At 38.7% G+C, this 23,863-nt stretch overlaps 1 protein-coding gene across 4 annotated transcripts in view; it reads right to left on the bottom strand.

Annotated features, from left to right (window-relative positions):
* Nucleotides 1-562: 562 nt before the first annotated feature.
* LOC101862016 (apoptosis inhibitor 5) overlaps nt 563-23,863 on the bottom strand; it is a 24,983-nt gene continuing 1,682 nt past the window's right edge. The window contains exons 2-14 of one of the 4 annotated variants that reach the window (XR_004858286.1): nt 19,132-19,293; nt 17,020-17,185; nt 16,457-16,632; nt 15,593-15,733; nt 15,113-15,178; nt 14,335-14,529; nt 13,660-13,835; nt 11,067-11,160; nt 10,679-10,798; nt 9,900-9,955; nt 9,310-9,425; nt 6,883-8,175; nt 563-1,640 (exon numbers count right to left, since the gene is read on the bottom strand). Coding sequence is in view for 1 of the 4 variants with exons in the window: in XM_005093449.3 (XP_005093506.1) it covers nt 8,045-8,175; nt 9,310-9,425; nt 9,900-9,955; nt 10,679-10,798; nt 11,067-11,160; nt 13,660-13,835; nt 14,335-14,529; nt 15,113-15,178; nt 15,593-15,733; nt 16,457-16,632; nt 17,020-17,185; nt 19,132-19,293 (1,599 nt within the window). In the remaining 3 variants the exon portion in view is untranslated. Of the gene's footprint in view, nt 1,641-4,342; nt 8,176-9,309; nt 9,426-9,899; nt 9,956-10,678; nt 10,799-11,066; nt 11,161-13,659; nt 13,836-14,334; nt 14,530-15,112; nt 15,179-15,592; nt 15,734-16,456; nt 16,633-17,019; nt 17,186-19,131; nt 19,294-23,863 lie in introns of those variants that run through there. The other 3 variants (XR_220226.3, XR_004858285.1, XM_005093449.3) reach the window with 3 other exon arrangements.

The following is a 23,863-nucleotide window of genomic DNA, read 5'->3' as shown; positions in this document are numbered from 1 at the left end:
AAACTACATAAGATAAGATAATACTTTATTGTACCCTTTGGAAATTTAATAAAGTATTATCTTATCTTATGAATGTAACCAAAGCATATACTGGTGACCGATACTGTTAGCAGCAGTGGTCTGTGTAAAACAGGCCTTAGACTTAGAGTGGAGAAAGTAAATTAATAATTGTTTTGAAGAGCACTGGCTTTGTATAGTTCCTTGGTTTAATTATTACATGTATACCAATCATCCAAGGAGTGGAAAGTTTTCAACAGTTTATATTACAAAGAAAAATGTTTTCTACTGTCTGCATTCCTACCTGTTTACTTTACTTTTTACTCTGTCTCAAGCCAAAAGTTTTGCATTTTGCTAAGTTCTTGATATTTTTCAATAAAAAACTCATGTCTTGCATACGGCAACTACCACTACACTACAGCCACAGAGCCAAGTCAAATTGTCCATCAAACTTAATTCTAAATAGTAATAATTATGAAAGTTTGTTGTTATAGATCCAGAGTTTTAGCATGTCCATTCTAATTTTTCTACAAACCTTGATATACATGAAGACAGCAGAAACACATATCATGTATGGGATGTTTATTAAAACATGTGAGAAAAGTGTTGTGCAAAAATCTGCTTTTGGGGATCATTCATACCAGGATGTTTATATCTTTTTGTTTATCAAAAACAAAGGGCAAGTTGCCAGCTTCAGCTAAGTGCATATTTTTCATTACCTTCGAAGCCAGTACAATATAGCGTAAATATATTCACACATGTATGCATGTATAGTATAGATACCAAGTATTAGTATATATAATATATATATATTCTCACATTGAGAGACAACCTAGTTCTTCGAGAAGGAGCAGGATCAAAATAATTGTCAGGCATATGGACACCTTTCGTCTCTCAACAGAAGGGAGTTCTGTTCTACAATTTACAATGCAATTAATTCATCTGGTAGAATAGTCTAACTGTTGTTTAATTTCATGTATACACTGGGACATATTTCATCTGTACCTTTTACCGCCAGTCGAAATGGGGCTGGAAAAACAGACTAGAGTAGAACAACAAAATGGTCAAAGTCTACACATTTTGATTCAGATTTCAGACTCTATTATATCTGTAGGCCTAAATCATGTTCTTCTGATCTACATTCTGAAAAACTTTTGCTTTGAAAATTAAAAATAGGCTACTCATTTATTACTCTAAACAAAATTAGCTTTCAGTAGCCTACTTGACTGCAACTGGTCAAGCACACACTTAGTGAAAAAGTCTTTCTGTAATATATGAATTTTGCTAAGTACGTGTCATACATGAAAATCTGTTCACAATATTCAATATGTACAAGCTACACTGTACTTTGTATGTTTTTAAACAGAGATTTTGCAGTTTCTTTTTCTGTTGTTTTCAGCTCAATTTGGTCGTAACCACAAGGTGTCAGTATAGCATAGTAGTATTACAAGTCAAGGAGTGAATGTAAAAAGTAAAAATGTCAAGGTTTTTTAAGCCTTGGAAATGTGTTAACCTATCACATGGTGCAAACATTTCTTTACAATACGTGTGTTATCTTGCATTGATTTCAATGGAACGTGAAACAGACTTCTTGTTAAGGTCACATCATAGCTTTCAATTTGTCAATGTGTATGTCTTTAATTCTGAAAGGAAATAAAAATAGGGGTGTTATATTTCAAGTTAAAAGTCAGGCAAAATGCATGCAACTGGGATACATAGATCTTTAATGGATGTAGCTTGGTGATATTTGTCTTCCATTTTCAAACCCTGAAACATTCTCTTTGTAACTTTGTGCAATTGTATCAGACTTTGACATCCACAGTGAAAGTTGATAATCATGAAGACTTTTCACTGTTCTGTTACCAGGGTGGGTACAAATAATTATTGTAATGTTCTGTCTCAACGGTCACCCGTGATTTACCATGTCAACAGATCTGGGGGGAATTGTGATTATGTCGGAGATCTGGTCCCTGAGAATTTAAGGGAAATCTAGTCAAAAAAAGATCATTATATACGTTAACATCAGATTCAGATAGCTTCTCTCTAAATGAAAAAGTGAAGTGCCTGAATTGTATTCACACTGCCTTCAATAGTTGAAGGAAGTGACAGAATAAGTCCCATTTTTTTTTCTTTCTCTTGAAAAAATATGCCCTTTGCAATTCTCAATACAGCAGGGACATTGCACCAAAAACATATTGACTGCTTAGTGTAAGTGTAAGACTTCACCAAACGTTATTTTGAAAAGTGACATGTGACAGAGGCTTCTTAGGCTGAGCAGTCAGCGAACTCTCACAACACATGACAATATTAAGAGTGTTCCAGTTCTGTGCTGTTAGTCATAGATTTGCTATGAAACGGCACAAAAATCTCTCACAATGATGTTCTGTGTTGTATGTCTAAGTCTTAGATCTGCTTCGTGTGAAACAGCACAAAAAAAAAGCTCTTAGGCTCAAAATATACTGGCACGCACAACTGAAGTGCACCGCAAAACTACAGACGAGCAGCTAGGTCTAAAGTGGCGATCCCACAGGTTAGCGCGACTCCGTCCGACTGTAAAAAACATGGCACTGAGCAGGCGTATATAGCTCAGTGGTCCCCCCCCCCCTTGTTTTATCTCCACAGCATCGCGGAACATTCCGATAGCTGGGCGAGCCTGTCCGCGCGCGAAAAAGAAATGCTGCACACAGGCACGTCTTTTTGGGTCTTCCAAACTCCTCAAGCCTTGTCGTGTCAGTGAAATCACAGATAGGAAATAAAGAGGAGGGCCCGACTTTTTTTGCGGCGCACTTCAGTTGTGCGTGGCAGTATATTTTCAGCCTTACTACAGCAATGTGTTCTGTGTTGGTTGTCCTAGTTCTGCAGTGTGTGAAACAGCACGCGTGCAGTGCCAGCAACAGTTATGAAATAGATGATATAGAAGACACACCATGGCAATAAACCACAATAAAACTTCAACAAATGTTTCGTTGTGTCTGTCAAATGTTTTGATATAATTTAAAATTTGTGTCATAACTTCATCCTTATGACTGAGGCAGAGGGTGAGCTGGTTCTTTCATCCATAGCCCTTGCTTATGAAGCTCATAGCAACTTTACTCTGTAGTCTCAAAAAGTTATCTTCTTACTGAATCAAAGCCTATTTTCATCTTCGCACAAACAACGGTACGCTCTGAGGGGAGAGACTGTTGAAATTAGTTCAAAGTGTCAGTGATTGAGTGAATATTCCAACAAATAAGTGTCAACGGTATTTTAAAAGGGCAGATGAGGAATACCAAGAACAGAGCACAGTGAAATATTTCGCCAACCCCCCAGAATTTGATGGTCGATCCGATAGTCTTCCACTGTGCACCCCATCAGTTTAAAAAAATGCAAAATAGACTAAAATATAGACAAATTTCACTTAATTCCATCTCCTGCTGGATTGATAGACTTTGACCTCATATGCTTCTAGCTTAAGTTTTGATGTCTGTCTGATCTTGGCTTTCCCAGGTACACAAACATAAATATAATCCATGGGGTCCCAAAGAATTCCATAAATTATCACTGATACTGATAATATCAGGCTACTCAAGGCCTACCGCGGCCCGACTTAGGGCCAGGGCGGAACAACCACCGGTGCAGTTAAGACCATAGAGCGGACTTTGGGAAGTTCTCGCAACCACGAAAAACTGTGATCCAAGGAAGAAAAGTATTCTGAGGGCAGAATTCATGCTTTTCTAATTCTGTAACTCACCCCCTTAGACTCTTGTAGCTGTAATTTTCCATTCATGCTATAATGACAAAACTGATTCTTTAACTAGCAAGCTCCAGGTGATCTGGTCATAAAAAAAAGTCTCAAGGGGGAAAAGGCCAACCATGGCAGAAAGTGAAAAAAAAACCCAACCACCCAACAGAAAGTTGAGATATTTGATGGAACTCCACCGCATGCGTGAATAAAATTCATAAGCAAGGTCAAGTGTCCACTACTTAACTATTACACTTACACCACAGACTCTTGTATGGTTTTTACCATCCCTTAATGTATAATACAGTAATTTTGTGGAGGCTCCTCTGATTCAGAGTTCTCTAATACTAATATTGTGCGCAGTTAATACGGATGAAGTTTGACCTCCAGCCAACTGGTTTACTATTTCATGAAATCACCAATCTGAATGCCAATACACATACAGAGAGAGGGAAAGAGGAAGAGGATAGACAAAGAGAGAGCAGAAAAGAGAGAGAAAGAGAGATGTACAGAGAAACAGACAGAGAGAGATGTAGAGAGAGAGAAAACAAAAACAAGAACCTCTAATCTAAGATCACACACAATGCACTCAACTGAGAGGACAAACCAAAATAAAACTCTACATATTTCATGAGACACAAAAAGTTTATTTCAAATCAGTTCAGTTTTGCTGCTCAAAATCAAACCTCCCTCTATCCCACCCCATCCAGTAGTGGGCCGGAGACCTGTAAGAGAAACTGATGAATGACCAATAACAAAATGTAGAGACCTGTAAGAGAAACTGATGAATGACCAATAACAAAATGTAAACAGTAAGGTCCACAAAACGCTCAGTGTCTGTGGAAAAAGACAAAAACTTCACTTCCGTACACATACAACATTCGATGAAGGGCACATTTGACAGGTAGTAAGTAACACACGGTGGTGAGACTTATACATATTCTACAACACTACTCAAAAAGTCTTCACTGTTAGGGCACAGTCAATGATGACCCTGAAAAAATGTAAGAGAAAATTAGTAGAGTTGGGATACAGAGGACTAAGCTGAAAATGATTTTTGAAAAACCATCTTCCAACACAATGATGCCGTTTTTCACCACAGCCTGACAAAATGGTTTACCAGTGACAAAGCACAATACTAACAATACTTTTTTTGTTGTTGTAAAAAATATGCGTATCGGTGTCTCTTTAACATCATCTTATCAGCAAAGTCCACTATAAACAAAAACATTTACTGAAGCACTGGATTTTTCCTCTTATAGCTAGAGCTGGGGAAAAAACAAAACAAAATGGTACCAGTATAGGATGTTCATTAATTATTACATTTTTGATAGAAGGAAACACCTGCTGAAATAAAAAATGAAGTGATTTAATTTGTTATTCTGCAATGGTGATCTTTCTCCCGTAACATGGCGGAAGAATTTGGACTCTCCCAACTTTGCTTTCTTTCTGAACTTGCTTGAATAAAAAAAATAAAAAAATAAAAAACCCAGGTACAATTAACAGCAAAGTAAAAATGGAAGAAGAACAGACAATAATTTAGTTGTATTCGGCTGCCAGTCAGCACAACTGCTAAATTCCCCTGGAACACATAAGAACAGCAACACTGTAGAGAAATCAAAGGAGCAGACCACACCAAAGCACCAAACACATGACCAACTGAAGAATATTTACCAACAAGCTGTTCAAATGTACTAAGCCCAGAAAGCAAAATTTTCCAGAAAAAAGAAATTTTTTCCATTAACTTAAAAAATGCACTTGTGTGGTGTATTTTTTCTTGATATTTTTTTTCAAAATCTAGAATTTGAATTTGGACAATATTTTTTAGCAAGTGCAACCCAGTCTACAAATTCAGAAACGGCAATTTAAAAATTATGGGCTTAGAACATCTGATCAGTTGGCCGGTGATACAGACACTACTTTCAGCATGCAGAATTGTCACAACGATGTACGTCAAGGTAAACCCATACTGTAAAAGAAAAGAAAGCTAAATTTAGATGTAACAGAAAATTGTGAAATTTTATACCAATGTCTTAGACCAAATCAATTCCAGGGCTGGAGAATACCCTATTAACCATTTCCTCATTTCAATTTAAAAAAAAAAAAAAAGTGTCTAGTGAAAGTTTTTCATCTGCAAAATCAACATTTACCTAGGCAAAATCGTTCTCAAGTCCTACTGTTGCCACAGAGAAAATTTACTTTTGCTTTGTGGAACCTAGACTGGTCTAAACCAGTATTACAAAGAGGATATGGAACAAAACCAGACTTGCACATCCTAGGTTCAAGAGAAGAAAGAAAATGTATCCACCAACCAGGATCTTTCTGTACAACTGAGGAACAAAGTCCGACCATAACGCCCAAAACAGCTGCACTGCAAAAGTAAAAGACAATCATATCGCCGCCCTTTCAATAAGACTGGCTAAACCCAGGGGAGTAAATTTCACACGAGAAGCAAAAATCTTATCTGGATTTTATCACACAGCAATCTGGTGGCTGGCAGGTTGTTTGGCTTCAGGGCAATTCTTGTACAAAATACAGACTTGTTTTTGATTGAGCATATGAAATGGATAGTTCACTACTGATTTGTCAAATTCAAAAAAACAAATTGTGTAGGTCAGCCAGTTTTACCACAAGGGCGACAATATAATCACTGCAAGTAGTCAGTGAAAATTGCTCACAGTGAAAGTCGGAAGATTTCTTGTTCACACTAGTTCGAAGTTTCGTACTGTAAACCAAACCTTCTATAAAAAGAATCAACGGTTGTGATAGCCAGTGAGTGCTTTTATGTGTTTCATTTTTATGTCAGTTAAGAACATAACAGACAATGTTCTTGTCTCTGACATCTTCAGTTCAGCAATTTCCACCAAAGACCCGACATCAATGTCTCGTTAGTATCTAATAATAATTCATTTGCAGAACTCACGCCGACTTAAGAAATTTTGGTAAAAAAACAAAATGTCTTTTCAACTTCTAGCACTTCAAGTCTTTTAAGCTTATAAGAGGAGATTTCCAGATTTGACAAAACGAAAGCTTCAAAACAAGGTTTAACCAAACTACTTTGCAAGACTGAAACAGCGTGAGTACTGCAACACAAAAGACAGCTCTTTTACAAGACAGAACATCAACATTTAGTTCAATGGGTTGTGCGCATAGTGACACCTTACCTGCCCTGTCAGTTGCACAAACACACACAGCGGGCTGCGGGGACACCAGGGGACGAGCCACAAGAGGCCAGGGCAAGCCGTCGTGCTGTCCACATCGTCCTAGGCGATCAGTCCCAGCTTTAGTCCAACTATGACTCCACATCCGTATTCTGCCTCCATCCATGGCTTTCCCCTACTAACCCAACTCTATACTTTCCTCTTGGACATTTTTCTAAACTCTCAAGCCCAGGAACAAACACTTTGTCAACAATTTCATTGTGTCCACAATTTCAGGAAACAGCGAAAACACAAAACAAAAAAAACAACAAAAAAATCAGTAGAAGTCACTCTACATTTCTGCAGGGCTGAAAGTAATCAAATTACATGATGCCACTCGGCCAAATACTTTAAAGCAGTACACATACATTTTCTCGTCAACATTTTGAACAAGAGATCTTACATTCAAAATAAGACTTGGCATAATTATGAAGATGGAGAGTTGTTTTTATCAACATGTGAGGTCTCAAATTCTTTCGCAAAACTGCAAAGGTTATGCACTTTTCAAACAGCTACAGAACCGTCACATGGAGGAACCAAGCATTTAAAGACTTCATGACTGTAAAATGATACTGCTTTCATGGGAGAGACAAACAAAACATACCCCCAAGAAGAGCACTGGTGAGTGACAATCTTAAAAAAATTGATTTTGACAGAAACAATGTTTGTAAAGACTTCCAACAATTTCTTCAAAACAACAAAGAAATAAGACTTTTTTTTTTCCAGCCGTGTTGCTGCTGTAGTACTTGGTAAAACCTGCCAACACTTCATTTCGTGACTGACTTCTACACAGAACCTCTAACGACACCCACCAGCTCGTTAAGCAAATAGAAGAACACAATCATTTAGCACACGTCGACACCAGCTGCAACCGACAACATTTGAACGTGGAATTCAGTACCATTAGCCCTGCCATCTCTCATCAACATCATGTCCCAGTAAGTATTTCACAACAGCTGGTAATGGTTCTCACAAAAAATTTCACCAACCAGAAGACATAAGCTCCATAAATAATCAACAGTGGCCTTCAACTCTCAGCTTTTCAAAGCATTAAATCTGGTGGGTACAGATGTTCCTGTTATAAAAATAATAAGTTGGTTATGTCTTGTGTTGATCTTTTCTCCTCTCACAAACTGTTCTGATAGAAGCCTGTGCTCGCTCCTCGCCCTCTGTTGCCACGGCCTCGCCCTCTACCTCTGAACCCTCCTCGCCAGCCGCCCCCTCGATTCCCGCGGAAGCTGTAGTTGTCGTAGGATCCTGGAGAAGATGAAAGTTATTAATGAAAAAGAAGCAAATAGAGACAGCAAGATTCACCCGCTGAAGGGGGGGAGGGGGGGACGTCAGATAAAGAGAGGCACCTCAGTACAAGAACAATCACCTAGTGCCAGAAAAAGACAAGAGAGGCAGAGTTAATAGAGTGCTAGCTAACACATACAACATAAATCATCTGCTATAAGAAAATGACAAATAAAATACAAAGATAAAGTAAACAAAGTGAAATCAAGAGCAGAACTTGGGATAATACACCTGTCCTGCAACATACTTAAAAAAACAACAAAACAAACCAAACAAACAAAAAACCTAAAAACAAATATCAGTTTCGCGAACTTCAAACAACAGACTGAGGACACAGATGGTAAACAGCAAAATTGCAGCTAAAGACTGAAAACTTCTTTTGATATCTAGAACCAGGACAAGAAATGTGTGCGCTGTCTAGCAAATATGGGGCCAGCGGCCTTAGACCAAGCGCACAGCTGCAGCATGCTGAGGTGTTTACAAGAGACCGAACAATAAAAAACCCCCCAAAATATGGATTGTAGGCTTCAAATCTGATACATTATGTACTAAATACAGTCTCAGTCACAAAGGTGTTTACAGCCAAAATTTATTAAACTACCACGTAAATACATAAAAATCTGCTAATGGTAATGCTTTTCAGATCACACTCTGGGTCTATTGACAAAGGGAATTTTATTTATAAGTCTGCTTGAACACTGCTGATGAAACTACATTTCCTTGTGTTCGACACATTTTTAAAGACAGCGAGTAGGCATCTAAGCCAAATGTCTTCTGTTTGTTTTAGTAGAGGTTTTACGGTGCTCAAAACTGCATAAGATCATATGAGCGCCTGAAGAATAGAGGTGTTACAAGAGAGTAACAAACATGAAAAAGAAGGAGGGGAGATAAGGAGGACAGATGTTTGATAAAAAAAAGGAAAAGCAAACCACACCAGAGCACCCGCCAACCACCTACACCAAATGTCTTTGGCTCCCAAAAAACAAACCAACTTCACAGAAACACAAGGCCGAATAGACCACTTGCTCCCACATGCCAGCATAAATATAAAGGAAGCAAATATAGCAGAAGACTTTGATCCAATCATCCACTAACCTGCTTTCTCACTGAACTTGCCACTGGGAGGTTGGTACAGGGAACGAGGTTGCTTTGGGTTGACCTTTTTACCATTGGAGCTGTCGTATGTGATTGGGGTGATACTTCGCTTTTGTCTGGAGAGGAAAAAAAGAAGTCCATAAATCTTTCTTGCATTTCTTATAAAAATTATTTTGCGACTGTTCTGGAAGCTTAAATCAGGGATTAGAATGAGGCGATGAGAAAAAACCCTCAACAAACTAATACCCCCTCTCCCTTCTCAGATGCATGACTTATCCTTTTTCAAGTAAGTTGTTGGAGGATGCTCTAATCTTTCAACTTCTTTCAGTGCTACTTTTATCCTATTCTCATTTAGAACAAAGGCCACTTCGTGCTGAATCTACAACTTAAATCCCATTTCAAACTCCTGAAGAACCTCCATATACGTCAAAATATCTTTATATTATTTTTAAAAATCAATGTTTTTGCTTAAAAATCAAACTCAAGAGTACTAAAATTATAGAAAGATCAATGAAAGACTTCACTCGAAACCTGCAAAATCAAAATAAGACAGACAGTCATTTGAATTTGGTAGACATCTAAATACTCACCCAGCGGTCGGTGAAGTCACTGCACTGTCAGAAGATGGATCCGAAGTTTTCAGTTCCTGTAAAAGTAAACAAAAAACATTGAAAAAACGTTATGCTTCAAGTCACCAGCAACTCTTGACCTAAAAAGTATGAACCTGCTCAGAGATTTTGTATCATGAATAGAAATATTCTGGACAAAGCACAGAAGTTTTGAAAACAGTATCAATATTGATGTATGAGAAATAAATCCTCCACTCTACACTGTACTTTCGCTAAATTGTTCATAATCCCAGCTGCACAATAACATTTTGGATATATTAAAACAAATACACAGATGAGCCCGATGCAATAAAACAATGGCAGATGAGTAGGACATAAAAGACAGAGAAGATGTATTAAACACATTAAAATGTTCTGACATGACCTTCTACAACACCAACAAAGCCCAAGAGAACAAATAAAAGTGGACACATGTTGAGAAAAAAATACTATGTGAAAGTCTTCTCCTGTCCACCATTACACCAGAAAATATATACTGCACCAGAACACAACAGAATACTAAAGCACCTCAGAACACACTATTTAGAATTTAAAAAAAAAAGAAGCAATTAACTACACTCTACTTTTTTCTCCTGCATTCGTCATACACCATTTTACATACTTCCACCCTTATGAGTAAATCTTCAGGACAAAAGGTGTTTAGAAAAAGTATAAATTCTTTCCGGCAGTTAACCATTTAGAAAAAAGTATAAATTCTTTCCGGCAGCTAACCATAGCTAATTGTAGACAAAACTGCTCACCTTGGTGGGTCTCCAGGAGAGAGTGACAGCCACCTTGTAGGATGGTGGGTTGTGCATCAAGTCCTTCACCAGAACCGTGATGTTGGTGAACAGCTTCAGGGCCACTATACGCTTCTTGTTCTAGTGAATTCACAAAATGGCCAAGTTACCAAACAAAAAAACACAGTGACTGGTATAGGTGGAAAAAAATCTTCACTAGACACGTAGTGACTGAAGAGAGAATAATTTGTAAATCTTGGACAACAACCTCATAGTTACTGCTGCCACATGCTACACTTTATCAACTTCTTGTTAATTTCCTAAACTAACTTTTAACTTAAAAGATGTCTAGCAAGATGCTATCAAATTGTCACCACACCTCGTCTTCATGCAAAAAACCCTGTCTTACCTCATCGGTCCTCAGTGCATCGCCGGTCTTTCCTGCCAAAGCCTCCTTCAGTCTCTTAATGCAGATCTGGCTTCCTCTCGCAAGATATTGAAGCCTAATAGATATCAAACATTAAAAAAAAAAACATCACTGACTGGACAGATACCAAATTCTCAAGAATTTTTTTTTTAAATTACGAAATTTTAGCCTGATGACACATACACAAAAAAATGTTCAAGAATACTATTGTTCATGAGTCATACTTTATCATAAATGGCTGAAATGCAATATACGATAGAAAACATACAAGATGACCAATCCTGACAATTTCTCATTTACCAACCACCCTAAAGTTCATGACACCCAATAATTAAATAACAAGTTTATGGACAAAGTAGAGGTGCCAATAAGCTACGAAAAAAAAATAAAAATAATCCCAAACTTTTCAGACCCCATGGATATGTAAAAGTGGGGATTCTTTATGGATCATATTGTCCAACGCATCTTGTACGAAGACAATTTCTCTGTATATAAAGTAAAGTGCATGAAGAAATTAAAATATAAATGTGAGTTGTCCTGACAAAATGAGTTACTTCTCGGATTTCAGTCTTTTGGAGATTGATACATCAACTTTATAGGGCACGGTGTCCAGCAATATTTCCGAAAGGAAAATTTACAATCTGAAATTTTTTTTACTACCCAGCAAATCAACCCCAACACCAGCCCAGAAAAGGGAGTCCATATGCACCATCAATAACATAATAATATTACATATGTGTATGGAACTGGAAGGAAAATAACACACAATAAAGTCCAGTTGACAAAATGGAGGATAGATAGTCTACCGCACGCTCGTTCTCCGCCAGATTTAGACCTAGATACACAGAGTGACTGCCAAACCGGCTTCTTAATTGTCCATGGGGAGGTTACAGAACAACACACACATGTACAATATATCCAGTCAACAACACGTCAGTGTCGCACTGGGGTCTTGTTTGACTGAAGTATTTCAGCCAGTTATTTTCCTCTCACTGTTATACACAAAAAGGGAATCCTGCTTTGAGCATGCGAAAGGGCCTAGAACCAGAATATTGACTTTCAAAAACCAGTGTGGGTGTCAAGATTCATATTATGAAGGCGAAAGTGAAAGAAAACAATTATAGCTCAAACTCAAAGTAGAGCAATAATTTGAATGGCTCAAGTAGACCCATGCAGTGTGAGAATTGTAACAACCGAGGGAGTGCAAGATGCAATGACACTGAAAATCTGCCATTCTCGAACAGAAAGCTACAATAAAGTTATAATTTACTATCACCCATCCAATGAAACGCATACACTTTAGTTCAATAACACGGCTTACAAGGTATGAAGGATCCCCATTCCACACACGGCCTGCATCAACGCGTGCTCTGCAGAGAGGAGAGCTCTAAATCTGATTAAACTTCTTAAATTTGCTTCCAAGTCTTTGTCCTCTAGTGTTGCCTTCAGCACCCGCCGTGTATATTATTTTCAAAAAATCAATAATCCCCTCTCCCATTTCGTAGTCCTGTACTTCGCAGCTTTGAACGAATTTTGGCGAACCCAACCACCGCCGATAGATCTACACACACGATGCCGTATCTTGTGATGCGAATGTGCGCAGGTTCACAGACCAGTCACAGAAGCGAGCCCGACAATCTAAAAATCGGACGCCGCTTGTATTTTCTTTTCTCTTCTTTACCACAAATGACAGCACAGCGACGAGTCAGAGTATTTATTACATTTTATTTGAACGGCGACATTGTGTTTATTGCCCCCACAAGTGACAGCACAATGACGAGTTAGAGTATTGATTTGCATGGCCACACAGCATTTACACTGCACAACCTGCATGTAAAAAACGTTGCGTTATCAAACTATCAACGGCAAATTTCTGGGTGGTAACGAAAGCAGATCTTGATTTTCCCCATCAAGCCTTGGTGTCACATACACCACCTCCTGCCACCATAGCTGCATATACGCATGAAATGCACTCTCGGACAGGGAACAGCTGAAAGAATGATTATTATCACAATCGCGACCGGAAAAAATGAACTTACTGACCTAATTGGATTTGGTTTTCAAATATCCGAGCTCTGTGATACTGTTACTACCAAAAGTCCAGCCAGGTTCATTGCTCTGTATGCAGGCTTAAGTTACGAGTTTACCGTCACGGCACATTAAACACCATTTACCACATTTACTACCAGGGCGCTGAATTTACGACTTTTATTTTACGAAATTGCTGGACACCCTGATAGGGTCAGATTGTATAATTTGTAAGTATGGAATAATAAAAGACACAGAAAACTTGAAGAAAATGGCATCAATTGAAAATCTATTAACTTGACCCCAGTGTCGATTTTCGTCCGATATCTCTATTCTTGGATTGCGAGAAGCAACTCATTTTGTCAGCACGCCTCACAAATGTACAGTTGGCACCCTGGAAAGGTCACCACAAGCAGGGCATCTACAAATTTTCCTCATTCATATCAGAGGAAAATATTTAGAGAAAGACAAGAAAATCTCATATGAAAACATTTGTATAACTGAAAATCAAGGGGAAAAAAATTCTGACGTAAAAAAGATGACCCACCTGACTCTAAAATCTTTCAACCTCTCTGCGTTTGCTTCATCTGCCAGATATCCGGGATGCTTGCGGCCCAGCTGGTGGAAGACGAACATGAGGCATTCCACCTGAGAGAAGTTCAACTTAGGGTCTTCCGTCGCCGACTCCTCTTTTTCCTCAGATGGAGGTAGGGGCATGTACTCCTGCATTCATAAAACAAATCAGAGTTACACCATTATTGCAACCCACTTTCCCACATTGTTATCCTTTGAAAAATTCCAATACTAATTGTGTAGAAGCCATTGATGTGCACAGACAACGCGTATGCAAAACTAGCCTTCAAATTTGACTATCTCAGAGTAGTTTTTAAAATCACATACTTCACTGTCATTCTAAAAAGTTACAATTTCACCAGATTTCCAAAATCACATTCAACACGCATGCTAATACTGAAGCACAATCCTTCCACGAAAAAACTGTTTACTTTTCTCAATAAGGAACCTCCTGGTTGACTAATACTGCTCCCAAGCCATCTCAACTCATCTGGGACATAGATTAAAATTCCACATTATCTCACACTGCTTCACATATTCCTCTTTCCGAAAACTGTAAGTAGCACAGACAGAGAGCATCCTTACTAAACATGTTGGTATTATTTTCTGCACAGCTCAGAGCATGCGATAAAATAAGAAACATTCTTACTAATAGTGCTGTGAACACAATGTTGACGCGCTCTTCAATTTTGTCCAGATCCCCAGCAAACTCTGAGATTTCTGCAAACGTCTTGAGAACTTCCAACTGAATGTTTGTCTCCTCGTCAGGACTGGCTAAACTCTTCAGGGCTGGAATCACGTTGTCACACATGTAGGTCACAAACTGTTTTGAGTGCACATTTTTCTGTGAGGAGGAAAAAGGAAAAGAAAAGAAAAGAAAATGAAGAGTAAGATTTCATAAATTAAAAAGCAAAACAAAAATGAAATTATTTTCATGACACAAGCAAATCATTTCCCATTACAACTGCTGCCTTATGATAAAATAATAAATCGTACAATATGCTCAGGCCAAGAAACAGATTCAACATCATGACCAAACCAGCTAAGCTGTATTCTAGTATATCTTTGGGTATGAGTGTGTGCTGTCATGGTGGGGAGTAGGGAGAAGATGTAAACACAACAAATTTTAATATAATTTCAGTATGATTTCAGGGTTCCATTATTTGTAACTCCTGGGGTCTTCACTAGTTTTCACTTTTTGTAACTTTAGACCAGACAGCTGAGGACTCTCGCCTACATTACAAGGTGGGCCTGGCTCCTTGAGTCTTGGGGAAGAAACAACAGTGTGCAGCAGATTTGAATCAAACATTAAAAAAAAAATAAACAAAGCCAACCAAGCAAACAAAACAGATAATGCCCTAAAGGGACAGTAATTTCACTGATTCATAAATGATAAAACACCAAAGACAGGAAGTTAACAATCTCACCGAGAACATAGGAGACGCAGACTTTACGCAGTGCAGAAGTCTGTCCACACAGTCAGGATCTGAGGCCTGTAGAAATAAAATAGATACAGCTGTTAAGGATCACAGCTCAAACTTATCACAAGCAAGTGTATACTTATGCTTAAACAGAAATATTAACCCTACACAAAAATTTAACAAATCACTTTTTTAATTCCACGCCATAACTAGTAAAGGACGAATCCCGATAAAAGAGGTCAAAATGAGTGATAATTCAACTAAGTAATGGACTGCTCTTATTAAATTTGTCACATCATAGAGAGTCAAAAACAAAATCACATTCAAGCCAACAGAATAGGACCATATATCCCCAAGACAGAAGAAAAATTCAAGTCAAATGACACTATAACACACACATATATCATCAAAAACAAAATGCATGTTACCCTGCTGCAAAAACAATAAAGAACAGCTACATTTTGCAAGGGATTATCCTATGTCTACCTCAAACGGTTCATCAAGAGCAGCCTGATCAATGACCATCTCCACAAGTTGCTGTCTGGACTGGACTGTGGCCATAGTCTTGAGGCTACGCAGAAGGTCCATGACAGCGATGAACTCATCCTTTGTCACATCTTCCAATAACTAGCCAGAAAAAAATAACGGTCAAACATTAAGAAAAACACCATAAGTAAACACAGAGTACCAACCAATGATATAACATTACTAGCTGGGCTCCCTTTCGATGAAAAGAATGATCGGTGTATTAACATCAACTGAAAGTCACTGGCCTACTATATTTACACTCTACTGGAACGGAGCAATACAACTTGAGAGAAAAGTGACACACGAGTTTCCAGTTGCCAAATAATAGAGATGTATAGATTGAGTATCTATTCTCCTTTCGTTGTTGTACACTCCAGAATTTCAAAGGTGTGGTATCAGTGCGCACGGTTAGTGAACGGAAACCTCACTTGTTTACAATGGCGTCTTAGAAGACGCACTTTCAAAAGATTAGATCTAAACGAAACTAATGAAAAACTGAAAATCAAACCACAGTGAAAGCAAACTCATCAATAAAACAGTGCACTCTTTGAATGATTCTGAACCATAATTATTTTCAAATTCGAGAGTTAAGTGGTTGGGAAGTTTTAGGGCGTCAAAGTGACGAACTTTCACAAATGTAATATGTATAGATAAACAGACACCACACCTTGTTTAAAACAAAGAAATGGTGCTCTATAAGCTGTAAACAAAGACACTGGTTTTGCAGGTAATAACATATGAGACGAACACTCCAAAGAATGAGCCCCCCAAGTAACACCAAAAGTATCTTCACCCTTAACACAGCCATCAGCTCTTACCCACCTTTTTACATTGCAACATGATATAATCCTCCACATCCTTCTCCAGGTCTCCGTAGAGCTTGAGCTTGGCCACCAGGAACTTCAACAATCGCTCCCTGATCAGACCCATCACATCTTCTGCAGCTTCTTCCTCATCTGAGGCTTGCAGAAGACGAGTGAAGATCCCCTCCAGAGCAGCTAAACATTGGCAAAGAAACAAGAAATAATGTGAAATTCTCTTCAAAAGCAATAAAATTTAAGTACTGCTGCTGAAATCTTTATGAACACTTGTTATTGTCACTGTTAATATTATATATCACCTTTGTTAAAGTAAAATTTAACATTTTAGCTTACACTTAAGACTTGAGTAAATTTCAAGAGAAAAGAATACAGAAACTATTACTAAAATTATGACATTTAAAGAATCATACCTGTCAATAAAATATGTAGATCGCAACAAAAGAACCACCACTGTTTACCTAGCCAAAAAAAACCCCAAAACAAAAACAACACCCCACAAAAAACGCCCCCGCCCCCAAAAACAAAACAAAAAAAACAACAACAAAGACAATACTGAATGTTTACCTTTGATGTCGATAGAGAAGAGGCTGTAGAGGGAAGACTGGATGCCTGAGATTTCTTGTGCATCATCTGTTGCCAACAGCATGGACAGAGCATCTGCAAACCTGGTTACTTTGTCCGGACAGTTTCGACACAGTGCGGGGACATCTTTCACTGTCTGCTTCCTTATCTGTTGTAAAAAAAATTGTCACAACAAGTTCTTCACTTAAAACTGTAAGGGTAAGTTATTAAATTAACGTTACCTAATGTTTCAAAGTAAACTGTACTAAAATTAAAACCATCTGGGTCAAAGTGGTTACAGTATCAGCATCAAAAGTTGCAATCTTAAGACCATCCATGGCATTGGTTTCAGCACCTGCACCAACAGGACATTGTATTCCCCTGGAAAAGTACTTTCCATTTGTTGAAGTTTCATGTGCAGCGAAAGACTACTTGGCAACTGACAAAGATAGAAATACAATATCAGTGACAGTGCTTGAGGATCAAACCAGCTTCTAAACTATAAATATCATATGCGCCATCATATTTATCAAATCAGATAAGACTGTACATTCCAACTTGCAGTTTAAGGTCATCAGCTGACAAAAAGAAATTTATTTTTAAAAATCTATATGAAACTTAAATTCAGTATTAAAAAGCCTATTGGAGTCCAGGTCCACCCTGGAAAGTCAAAGGTCTTAAGGACAGATGCACAACGAAAGGAACAGGTCACAATAGAAGGAAAGGCACTAGAAAACGTTGAATCCTTCTGCTGTCTTGGGAGTATAATTGACAGAGAGGGAGGAACAGGTGCTGAAATAAAGTCCCGCATTGGAAAAGCACAGGCTGCTTTCATATCTTTGGATAGGATTTGGAGGACCAGAGATATCTCATTTCGAACAAAGATGGGGATTTTCAATTCAAATGTGAAGTCGGTCCTGTTGTATGGAAATGAGCCATGGAACGCATCACAGACTTGCATAAAGAGGAACCAGGTTTTCTTGAACAGGTGTCTAAGAAAGTTAGTGAGGATCAGATGGACAGACAGAGTCACCAATGAGGAAGAAAGTTTAAGGAAAACAAGACAGATCCCAGTCAGAGATGAGGTAGGAAGAAGGCGGTGGCGATGGATTGGACATACTCCCAGAAAGTCAGGCAGCTGCATAACAAAGAAAGTTTTGGATTGGAACCCATAGGGTAAGAGATCAAGGGGAAGACCTCGTGGAACCTGGAGAAGAATCACAGAAATCGATGTACAGAAAAGTGGGAAGACAGGGAATAACATCAAGAAGCTAGCCCAGGATAGAGAAAGGTGGAAGGTGTTTGTCCGTGGCCTATACTCTGGTGCAGGGTGAAAAAGGCAGTGATGATGAAGAAACTTAAAACAGCGAGTGAAAGGGCATTTGAATACCAAGGCCCCAAGATCTGGAAATGCTTGACCAAGTACTTTAGGAGAGATCAAATCTTTTGATTCATTCAAATATCAGCTGAAGTCTTTGTTTTTAAGTTAATAAGATGAATATTTGGAGTGTTTTTCTTTTTGTCAGAACACGTTTTATGTTACTGTTGTACGTTGTACTGTATTGTAAAGTGCTCAGAGCCTGTGTACTTTAATCGGGGTTCAGCGCTATATAAATGTCATTTATTATTAATATATATCCTATTGGAGATAATGTTGCATTAGAAAGAACAAGGTTGCCAAGAGAGTTGTGTGAGCTCTTGTTTAGAAGAAATATAAGTGGTATTATGCCTCAAAAATCCCTTGCAGTAATCTCTGAGATAACTTCCTGCAGCTTGAGAGCCAAAGAAAACAGTAACAAACCTATTTTATGTTAGTTCTTCATGTAACTAATGTTAGGTTAATTTCTTTTGAATTACTGATAAATTCTGTGACGGTATGTCACTAATCAGGTTTTGAACAAAAAGTGCCCAAGCATAGTGGGAAAACCCTGCCCCGAGATATAAAGTTGATAATGTGATATTCTTGAAATAAAATACCATTCATAATTGAAAATGGCGAGAAAATGAAGTAGTGGATAAAATTAAGGACTGCTAAATATTTACAACCCAAAATTTAAAAAAATTAAAACTGAACTCATTAAAACTAAAAAAAAACAAAAATTTCAAAATACTTACATTGGGATCAGAATCCTCACACAGTTCGAACAATACATTAATCGCTTCTTCTTGAACATTTGGGAAATGTTTAAAGAACCTGCAGATGAATTGTGACGCTAGTCTTTTCTCATTCACACTGCCCTTAGCTGCCTTCAGAAATGATCTGAATTCCGCTTCATGCTGCAAAAAGAAAGAGAAAAACACACAACATATTATTATGGAACAAGTACAAGACAGGACAGTAGAAGCAACAAAAGAAAATAAAAACTTGACAAAATGGTAAGAACTCAACAGACTAGTCTAAAAAGACAAAACTGATGAAAAAGAAGAGTAAGAGCATGGTTTCTCTGCAATGAAGTAGAAATGAGAACAGGAAAATGGGAGGCCACATCCACGATCCTCTATTAGTTAAAAATTTTGATTTTTTAACAACAGTAGATTTCATTGTTAATAAAACCTACCACGTGTATAACTATGACATGAGATATCTAAAAAATTCCAAAGGCACTGAACTAGGCATTTACTTTCACATGAAATAGCCTCATTTGAGATGTCTATCAGGGGTGAGGGGGGAACCGCAGAAATTGGAAGATTACGCTTCAAACGAAGGTTAACGGGGCAGTGAACCTGAAGAGTGCTGACAGATAGACAGGCGTTTCCCGGGGTGAGAGGTCGATCGTATTTTTATTCTCAACCCGGGTGAGGATAGCCACTTCCTTTGAGAAGGCTGTCACGATTATTCTCGTGAAAATAAAAAGTGGCTTAATAAAAATACGATCGACCTTTCACCCCGGGTGAGACTTGCCAGCGTTGGCTATTCTCACCCGATGTGAAACAAGACCTGTTTTTCCTAATTTCAAAATACTGTCTATCGATGTGGATGATCAAATTGACAAAAGCAAAGAAAAAATGACATTATAGCACAAAAGTAAGCTAATTTGGTGGTCTACAAAGATGCTAGCCTTCTATGGCTATTTTACTTTTCGAATCGAGTCGAACTACGTGGGTCACCATTCTGTTTTGCCTGGAAGTTCTCGCCAGATCTATTCCCCCCCCCCCCTTCTCTCTTTCTGAATAGATCTATACTGTCTATCGGTGTGGATGATCAAATTGACCAAAACAAAGTTTAAAAATGATGTTAAAACACAAAAGTAAATTAATTTGGTCATCTACAAAGATGCTACGGCTATTTAACTTTTCGAATCGAGCCGAACTAAGCGGGTCGCCATTTTTTTCACCCGGAAGTTCTCGCGCTACTCCTTTCCCACTGGCCACAGACAAAATTGCACGCTTTTACTTTTGGAAGTGGCTATCCTCACCCGGGGTGAGAATAAAAATACGATCGACCTCTCACCCCGGGTGAGACTTGCCACAGTTGACTATTCTCACCCGGTGCGAAACAAGACCTGTTTTTCCTACTTTCGGAATGCTTTCTATCGGTGCAGAAGATCAATTGGATAAAAGCAAAGAAAAAATTACGTTATAACAGCACAAAAGTAAGCTAATTTGATCGTCTACAAAGATGCTATGGGGGCTCTCGTGGCCTAGAGGTGTGAAACAAGACCTGTTTTTCCTACTTTCGGAATACTTTCTATTGGTGCTGAAGATCAAATGGATAAAAGCAAAGAAAAAATTACGTTATAATAGCACAAAAGTAAGCTAATTTGATCGTCTACAAAGATGCTATGGGGGCTCTCGTGGCCTAGAGGTTAAGGTGTTGGCCTCTCATTCAAAAGGTCCCGGGTTAGAATCTGGGTAGCGACCGAAAAATTTTCTTCTCTAAAATTGTCTCCTTTCACCTTCTTTCCTGCTCTCTAGCAATGTTCTGTTGTCTGCTCTTATTTCCACTTTCTGCCCCTACCCCCTCACCTCCTTTTCCCCCTCCTCTGGGCTCCTGACTTTTCTGCAGCCTTTCTACTGCTACTCCTTACTGCTGTCTTTCTGCCATACCCCTGATCTTCTGGTAGGAAAGATCTACACCAAGCCTTCTCGGACAAGGTAGAAAAATCTCGGAGGGCCCGTGTGCAAGTTGCGCACGTTAAAGATCCCTTGGTGGTCTAAAATCGACAAGAGTAGGCTTCGGCCGCCACCTGGGCAAAATTCAAAATTTCCTACCAACTGAAAATATTAGGTGTGCTGCGCGCGCTCATATGACCTTATGCAGTTTCGAGGGCCGTAAAACGTTTTACAAAATTTAAAAAAAAATAAATGCTATGGACATTTCAATTTTCGAACCGAGCCGAACTACGCGGGTCGCCATTTTGTTTTGCCTGGAAGTTCTCGCAAGATCTACTCCCCCCGTTAGACCTGCATGTGAGCCTCAACCAGACTGTCTGAAAATTTTGCGCAACCCCCCCCCCTATAAGAGCTTTTGTGGGTGTCATAGGAAGGACTTCCGAGTAACGAGCGACCACCCAAACAAACACAATAAAGAAGAGACCTAACCCTAACCCTACCCCTAAAAAGAACCTGCAACGGGCCTCTCACGTAAAAAGGCCAACACAAGTCCAAAATGAAAAAAAAAAAAGGCCGGCACTATTTCTCCGAACGTTCGGGAAAATAAAGCTGGGCACTATTTCTCCGAACACTCTGAAATATCATCCTTTCCCGCAAATTTCGGATATTATATAGATCTATAATTATAGTATGGGCCTACCAAAGATTGTTCGTATACAATATGGTTCAATCGGTCCAAACTGGGCACTATTTCTCCGAACACTCTGAAATATCATCCTTTCCCGCAAATTTCGGATATTATATAGATCTATAATTATAGTATGGGCCTACCAAAGATTGTTCGTATACAATATGGTTCAATCGGTCCAAAAAATGTCCGCCGTAAATATTTATATTAAAAAATGCTACAATTCCAAACAGTTTTTCGCTATAGATATGACGTGTTGCCTATGAAGGGTGCTGCTCTTAAACGTAATGTGTTGTGTTCACTCGTGTGCTGTCTAGATCTAGATCTACGGAGGGTTAAACGACACATAGAACTGGCATCTGCGTTTGTCACTGCTGCGACCAATGTACTGACACTGGCAAGCCCCTTAATGTGTGTGATTCCATAATTTACATGTAATATCCTGTACTTTTTTAAAAATTACGCACATTTAGGGTTAAAACTGCCAATCTTTTTCTGACAGGTGGACACACGCCCTTACTTGTTAATGTTTTTTGTTGTTTATGGGCTGTTCTAATTTTTATTTATTTCTGTTGTGAAACCTTTCTTTTTCACGTTTTTACACTCATCTAAAAATGTCATCTAGACTAGCTGTTGAAAATTGAAATAGATATAGACCCAAAAATTTGCTCCTGTGTGTGTGTGTGTGTGTGTGTGTGTGTGTGTGTGTGTGTGTGTGTGTATGTATGTGCGTGTTTGAGTGTGTCTGTGTGTGGTAGTAAGTGGAGAGTGAGGAGGTGTGTGTTTGTTTGTTTTTCGGGCTTTATTTCAGCCTTTATTCAGTAACAGTTCAAAGTATACAAAAATAGAAACACAGGATCCATTCACTCCAGGACTCATGAGTCGTTCGTCCCTTTCAGTTTCACTCTTTCATTCAATTCCCGTGTTCTCTCCCGCGGCTCATCCCCGTCCGCATGACTTTCATACCCCACCCCATCCCTCCAGGCACACACAAAGAAAATCTCACTTGTTCCCTGCGAACCATGGACAATAATATAGGCAAAACACCGCCTGTGCTGCATTCCTTTTGTTCATGAGCTGTGGACCAGGCCAGGGGTGGTCGGTGTCGTCGTCTTGTAGTTGCTGTCGCCTGTGGATACACTCGCACATTCTTCCTTTCACCCGCTTTCACTCACACTGTCTCTCCATCCACAGTTCAGCTCGTCATACGTTCAAAAGTTGCCCACTAGTTATGTTTAGTTAGTGTGTGTACATGTGCATGATGGTGGTGTGTGTGTGGTGGGTGTTACTACTGAAGGTTGTCTGTAGGCGGGCTTGCCATGCGGTACGTGTTCCTTCCCAGACCAGAGGCAGAATGAAAGTTGGCGCCGAACTCTCGCAATAAATAGGCAAAAAATCACGAGACCGGAAGCCGGAAACCGTTCGGAGAAATAAAGATCGGCACTATTTCTCCGAACGTTCGGAGAAATAGTCACTTCGAAAAAAAACCCCACACTCCAAAACAAACAAGGAGCATCCTACATCTACATTGCTATGATAAATGCAATATCACAGCTCTTGGAGCATTTTGTTTGGAGGAAATAGTTGTTTTTGGCACATTGATACAGATCTAGATTTAGATACATGTAATGTAGACAGCGGTGCAGATATAAAAAATGCTGATGTGGATAGTGGCAGAGAGAGATATAGATAAAGGAACAGAAAGAAACAAACTACAGATACAATAACACAATAGAATTGAAATATGAATCCTCCATATAGATCTAGTTAATCTAAATAAATCTAGATCTAGATTTTGTAGAACAAGTGAATAGGAATAGGCCTTGAACTAAAATCCGCATCCGATTCCGAACAGAGGGACTCAGCTGAGTCCAGATTCTAAATAAATAGATCTAGATCTACATGTAAATAATTCATGCACCTGATGAAATGCTTTTTACCAACATTAATATTACAGCACAACCTATGATAGGGTTTGACACAATAGAATTGGAATATGAATCCTCCATTGAGATCTATATAAATCTAGAAAGTGGCTATTCTCACCCGCCCGGAAGTTCTCGCAAGATCAACTCCTCCCCTCTTCTCTCTGTCTCTTTCTGAATA

The sequence above is a fragment of the Aplysia californica genome, unplaced genomic scaffold, assembly GCF_000002075.1.
Source record: "Aplysia californica isolate F4 #8 unplaced genomic scaffold, AplCal3.0 scaffold00064, whole genome shotgun sequence".
Taxonomy (NCBI): domain Eukaryota; kingdom Metazoa; phylum Mollusca; class Gastropoda; order Aplysiida; family Aplysiidae; genus Aplysia; species Aplysia californica.
This window is presented reverse-complemented; position numbering and strand designations above follow the sequence as displayed.